Source organism: Chrysochloris asiatica, unplaced genomic scaffold, assembly GCF_000296735.1.
Source record: "Chrysochloris asiatica unplaced genomic scaffold, ChrAsi1.0 scaffold00025, whole genome shotgun sequence".
Lineage (NCBI taxonomy): Eukaryota > Metazoa > Chordata > Mammalia > Afrosoricida > Chrysochloridae > Chrysochloris > Chrysochloris asiatica.
Window position 1 is genome coordinate 14,698,442 of NW_006408543.1, and position 6,579 is coordinate 14,705,020.

The 6,579-nt window shown below is 41.4% G+C and overlaps 1 protein-coding gene across 1 annotated transcript in view; it reads right to left on the reverse strand.

The window, feature by feature from the left end:
• UNC79 (unc-79 homolog (C. elegans)) overlaps positions 1 to 6,579 on the reverse strand; it is a 330,078-nt gene that overhangs the window by 58,763 nt on the left and 264,736 nt on the right. Inside the window, exons 39-40 of the mRNA XM_006839553.1 lie at positions 5,447 to 5,515; positions 2,408 to 2,518 (exon numbers count right to left, since the gene is read on the reverse strand). Of these exons, the coding sequence (XP_006839616.1) occupies positions 2,408 to 2,518; positions 5,447 to 5,515 (180 nt within the window). The remainder of the gene's footprint in view (positions 1 to 2,407; positions 2,519 to 5,446; positions 5,516 to 6,579) is intronic.

Consider the following 6,579-nt stretch of genomic DNA (forward strand, 5'->3'; position numbering starts at 1 on the left):
CTAGCTCAGTTCTCGTGTTTTGGAACGTGACTAGCTCAGTTCTCGTGTTTTGGAACGTGACTAGCTCTGTTCTCGTGTTTTTTGAACGTGACTAGCTCTGTTCTCGTGTTTTGGAACGTGACTAGCTCTTTTCTCGTGTTTTTGAACGTGACTAGCTCTGTTCTCATGTTTTGGAATGTGAGGAGCGCTGTTCTCGTGTTTTTTGAACGTGACTAGCTCAGTTCTCATGTTTTGGAACGTGACTAGCTCTGTTCTCGTGTTTTGGAATGTGAGGAGCGCTGTTCTCGTGTTTTTTGAACGTGACTAGCTCTGTTCTCATGTTTTTGAACGTGACTAGCTCAGTTCTCGTGTTTTGGAATGTGAGGAGCACTGTTCTCGTGTTTTTTGAACGTGACTAGCTCTGTTCTCGTGTTTTTTTAATGTGACTAGCTCTGTTCTCGTGTTTTGGAATGTGAGGAGCGCTGTTCTCGTGGTTTGGAACGTGACTAGCGCTGTTCTCGTGTTTTGGAACGTGACTAGCTCTGTTCTCGTGTTTTGGAACGTGACTAGCTCTGTTCTCGTGTTTTGGAATATGAGGAGCGCTGTTCTCGTGGTTTGGAACGTGACTAGCGCCGTTCTTGTGGTTTGGATTCACTATTTTTGGGTGTTATCAGATCTAATATTTGCTGACTCTGCTAGTAGTCGATTGCTGTTATTAAAGTGCCGATTCCAACTTGTACTGACCTTGTGTAGGGTTTTTGAGGCTTTCAAATCCTTGCCGAAAGCCTCATCTTTCTCCCCACATAGTAGATTGTTGTTATTGTTGTTAAATGCCATCAAGTTGGTTCTGACTCATAGCGACCCTTTATAGGCTTTCTGAGGAACTGCTGATGGATTTGAACTGCTGACCTTGTGGTTCCCAGTCCAGTGCGGATCCTACAGCACCACACCAGGTGTCCCTAATAGTAGATTTGTTGTTGTTATTGATAAGTGCCGTCAAGTCAGTTCCAAATCATAGTGACCTGTATAGGGTTTCTGAGGAGCAACTGGTGGGTTTGAACTGCCAACCTTGTTGTTCAAACCAACCTTGCCATCCAGCACATTAACCCACAGCACCACACCAGGACTCCTAGTAGTAGATTGTTGTGTTGTTTCTGGGATATACCCTTTGGTTGGTTGATGATGCATGAAGGGGACTGGAACCATGGCAATGAATGATATACGATGGAATGAATGTAAAACTAAAGTTCTCTCATGTCAACTATCATATAATTCACAATAAAACATTTAAAAAAACAACAACTATTGCACCGGACAAGGTAATCAATACTTTATAACCAGAAAAACCAAAGAGTAGATTAAAGGGAGACCTTAACATGGTCCAATAGACATACGGTGATAAAGAAGAAAATGATGTTTTAAACAGAATGAAAGCTGATTAAAATTTTATTTTTATGAAGAAAATAAAGGGTTTATAGAAGTGGACAACTTGAAAAAAAAAAAAAAAAAGCATTTTGAATGTTCAAGAGCAAAAAACAAGAACAGAGACCCCACTGAAAAACAAACTTGGAAATGTTCAGAACCAGAAGGGCACTATTTGCATATCGTTCTTAAGAACAGAAAGGCTCCTGCCTCCTGCTTTTCCCCGAGAACAGCGTCTCCCAGCTCTGGAGGAGCTGCTATGGCCATTGGGCAGGCAGTATTTTTCCACTTTCTCATAGTGGGGCAGGAGGTGCTAAGGACAATGCACTAGAGAAGCCATCATTAAGACAGAATGACAACAGATGAGATTACAGTCTCAGAGACCAAGAGCCCAGGCCCAGGAGACAGACAAATGAAGAGAATTAAGGAGCTCGCCACAGGCTTTAACAAATGACAAGCTGATCTTTTTCTACTTTGGGTATAAACATGGGTCATAGTGGCTTCCCAACTAACCATGAGGTGGTGGTGGTGGGCTGTGGAGTCGGTTCTGACCCATAGCGACCCTGCACAGGGTTTCCAAGGTTGTTAATCTTTACAGGAGCAGAAAGACTAATCTTTCTCCCATGGAATGGCCAGTAGTTTTGAACTGCTGACCTTGAGATAAGCAGCCCGACTTGTTACCACTTTTCTACCACAGCTTCTTAATCATGGGATGGTGAACTTGAAAAATATATTAAAAGGTATTTCCATCATCATCTCATTTCATTCAAAAGACCTCTTCCCTTTAAAACCTTTCACTCAGATGCCCCTCAAGTCTCTAAAATTACATATTTTAGGCATAGCTTATGTATTAAAAAATTCCCTTTCAATAACATTTGTAAGACTTCTGCAGAATGACTCCTTTTCCAGCTATACGGAAGCCATGAACGCAACAGGAAGTTGACACTCATTCTCAAGAATACATTCCCATTTTCCATTTCTCAGGGATGCTCAGAAGCATCCTTACCTTAGTGAAGGCTCGGTAGCACAAACCGCATAGTTCTACCAGGTAGGCCAGAGTGAAGACAGCGTTCTGAATCACAAAGCTGAGCAGTTTCGAAAACGGTTCCAACAAACTCTGAAATGAGATGAGGGCCAAAGAAAATCAACTGCTGATTCCTTCATGAAACACAAACAAGTAAATAAAAATACTAAACAGAATGTGGATCATTTTTTTTTTTTTTTTTTAATTTAAGGTCTGTTAACAGGAGTCGCACGTAGCAACTCCATTGGTCTAACAAGAACAAAGTTAACATCTTCAGACAATGACTCAAAGAGCAGGATTTAATCTTTTATTGCTCAGGTTGTAGGGGATCCATTCTTCCATGTAGCAGCATTTACAGACCTAGCTTGATTGCAACCTACCCTAGCCCTATGGTCAAACAATCAAAACTCTGTGAGGTTTGTATTAGGATCTTCTGCACCATTGTTCAGAACCTTTAAGCATTTATGGGGCTACTAGATCCAGGCCCTCTATCAACCTGTTGTATTGATTAAGTAGTGCAAAGTATCCTTGTGTGTAAGTATTGAAGAACTATTAGCATAGATAAAACTCTCATCTTACTCTTTATCAAGTAGCCATTTTCAGTCCAGGTTTCCCCGTCAGAATCCCACCAGAATCTGTTTAAGTTCCTTAAGCTTTCTTATGTCATCATATAATGGTTAACAGCTCTAGAATCTGACATACACAAGTTCAAACGTTGCTCTTAAGCTCTTGAGCATTTTAATCCCGCCCCCCTGTAAAATGGGGACAATAATGGCTTCCATCTCATTGGGTTTGTTGTTGAAGTTAGAGATAATGTATGTAAGAGCACTTGGCAAGAAAACTGTCCTCCATCAATGTGAACTATGATTTTCACAACTGACACTCTGAAAATTTAGTAAGTGGCATTGTAGGATAAGCACTGGACTGCTAACTGCAAGGTTGGTAGTTTGAACTCACTGACCACTCCTCAGAAACTCTATGCAGGGTCACTATGAGACGGAACTGACTAGATGGTACTTAACCACCACAACACCACCATTCTGCAGGTAGGATGATTAAGTAAGCAAATTAAGGACCTTGTCTAAGGCCATATAGCTGTTGAACAGAATTCAAACCTAAGTTCCAAAGTTTTTTTTAGCAGAGATAGAATTGCTTTGTGGAGAAGACAAGGTTTTAACTGGGCTCTGAAGAACTTCCACACCATGATTCCCACTACTTCTCAAGCTCTTTAGTCCTTAATGTCTGGTATAAAAGTGATACCAGTTCAATGTGCAAACTTAGGGGCTGGAAGGAATCTCTCTCAAGCTGATATATGATGTTGGTGTCAGTTCTGACTCACAGTGACCCTGTATAGGATTTCCATGGAGTTCGAACCTCCAACCTTATGGTTAGCAGTCCAGTGCTTATCCTATAGCACCACACCAGAACATCCTTTTGATTAAAAGACAGACCTGCCTTCAAGCCTGTATACATATTTGCTCCTCTATCTAACAGAGCAGCACAGTGGTGAGGCATCCTGGTGGCTTAGTGGGTAACTCAGCTGCTAACCAAAAGGTTAGTAGTTAGAATCCACCAGCTGCTCCATGGAAGAAGTGACAGGATGCTTCCTTAAAGAAGGAAAACCCTACATAGCAGCTAGTTCGACCCTGTCTATAATAGGTTCACTATGAGTTGTAATCAACTCAGTGGGTTGAACTGACCCCAACTCAATAGTGGCAGGGGAAATACAGTACAATAGAAAAAATAAGGACCTTGGAATCAAAGGACCTATGATAGTCTCCAATTGTTCACCTCATCAGCCAGCTATGTGACACTGGCTAAAGTGCTCTGAGCCGGTTCCCTTATCTGTTAATGAGTAGGTTGGGCCACATGATCTCTAAACAACTTTCCAGTAGAACTATTCCATGAGTTTATGGAAGCAGAGTCTAGGGAAGTACTTGAAGGAGATGAGCCTTGTTAGTGTATCAGCTAGTAGTTACAGATCATCGCATCACTGCATCCGAACATAATGTAGCCCAGAGAAACTGGGGAAACCAAGGTGAATGAAACACAGCAGCAGACTTTAGGAAGTTCCATTTCACTGGGGAGACTTCAGCACAGCCTAAGTGCTAATACGGAGCTCTCTGTCTAGCATTTCAGAGAAGGAAGGTGCTACAAAGGATCCGAGCATTTTTCACTTAAATGGGATCTTGAGGAATGAGAAGTCCACCAAAGAGACAAGAGCATAAAACTTTTCAGGCACAGCAAATGGCCCAAGCCAAGGCAAGGAGGCATGAAATTAAGTCCGATTATATATGTAAAGCACTTAGCACAATGCCTGCCATATGGTAAATGCTCAACCGAGGGTGGTGGTGGTTTTGAGGATGATGGTGACGATAATTATAAAAGTGCACAAGAGGCATGAAAATGGGATAAGTTAGTTGAAGATGAAATTGGAAAAGTAAGTTTTTTGAAGTTTCTTCAAGTATGCCTTAGTAAGGGATTTGGACATTATCATGAAAAAATTGTGGCATGCTCAAAGGTTTTTCAGTAAGGAACTAACATGATGACATCTAAGTTTCAGAAGACCACCTCATGAGTAGTGTGGAAGATGGACTGCTGGACGTGACCCGAGATTGGGAAACGTTGTTTTGTGCCATCCATCAATCCTGACTCCTATAGGAGAGAGAACTGCCCCATAGAGTTTCCTAAATTACACTCTTTACAAGAGCAGATCTTTTCTCCTGAGGAGCTGCCTGATGGGCTCAAACTGCTCACCTGTTGGTTAGCAGTCCAGTGCTGAACCACTATGCCACCAGAACTCCTTTGCCTTAAGGATTGGGACTAATGGTTATTAGAAAATGATATTATGATGTTCTACAGCTCTTCATACTAGACACTGAGCTAGCAAGAGGAGAGGAAAAAAGGTTGAAAGTAAAGCATCAGAATGCAGCAATTCTATCTTCAGTACCGTTGCCTGTCTTTTTAGGCCGAATAACAACTGAATAACCAGTTGGGTGTCTTTTTCGGAAACATACGTACCCTTGTGGCATTTGTAGAGGGTATCTTCAAGAGGCAAATCATAATTCTTAAACTGGAATCTAAAGAACACTGTAAACAAAAGTAAAAAACAAAAAAACAAACACATGTCAGTACCTTTCTTAATATATCTTTTGCCTGAAATCTAGCCATTAAGCGTATCTTCTAGGAAAAAAAAAAAAAAAAAATCTGGAACATAACTTTCTCTCTACAGCTGTCCCATCCCATTTATTCACATTGAAAAAACAAGTTAAAAAATAATTAGACAATTAATTACGTACTTAAACCATATTAACCAATGCCACAATTAAGCACAACTACTCAGCTATTACTCAGAGATACAGACATAAAATCAACTCAGACAGAACTGAATAAATTGGATGAAAAGATGGACTGATGAATAGTTAGATATAAACTATGTCTGCATTTAACCCCACCCACTGTCATCTGGCGCTGTGGGTTAATGTGCCAGACTGCAAAGCAATTTGAACTACAAGGTCGGCAGTGCAAACTCACCAGCTGCTCCTCGGACATCCTACACAGGGACACTATGGGTCGGAATCAACTCAATGGCACTTATCAACAACAACTGTCATCTAACTGATCTCAACTCGTAGTGACCTTGTGGAGGGTTTCTGAGGCTGTAAATCTTTATGGGAGCTGACAGACTCATCTTTCTCCGGGGAGCAGTTTTGAACTGCCAACCTTGTGGTTAGCAGTCCAGTACTTATCCTACAGTGCCACCACGGGTCCTGGTCCAACTCTAAAGAGGTATACTAATTTGTGAAAGCCCTGTGAGAAAAGGTAAAAACAAAAACAAAAAAACCCTACTTGTTGTTAAGTGCCGTGGAGTGGGTTATGACTCATAGTGATCCTGCACAGGGTTTCTGAGGCTATAAATCTTTACGGGAGCAGAAAGCCTCATCTTTCTCCCGCAGAACCGCTGGTAGTTTTGAACTTCTGACCTTGAGGTTAGCAGGCCGATTTGTAACCACTACGCTACCAGAGCTCCTACTATTTAAAACCACAGGCTTTTATTAGTCCACGTTATGATGGAACCAGTTTCAGCCGCCCTTTCCCAGCCACTAAAGAGACAAATTATTGAATGATGCAGAATGCATCAAGAAAAGATGGAA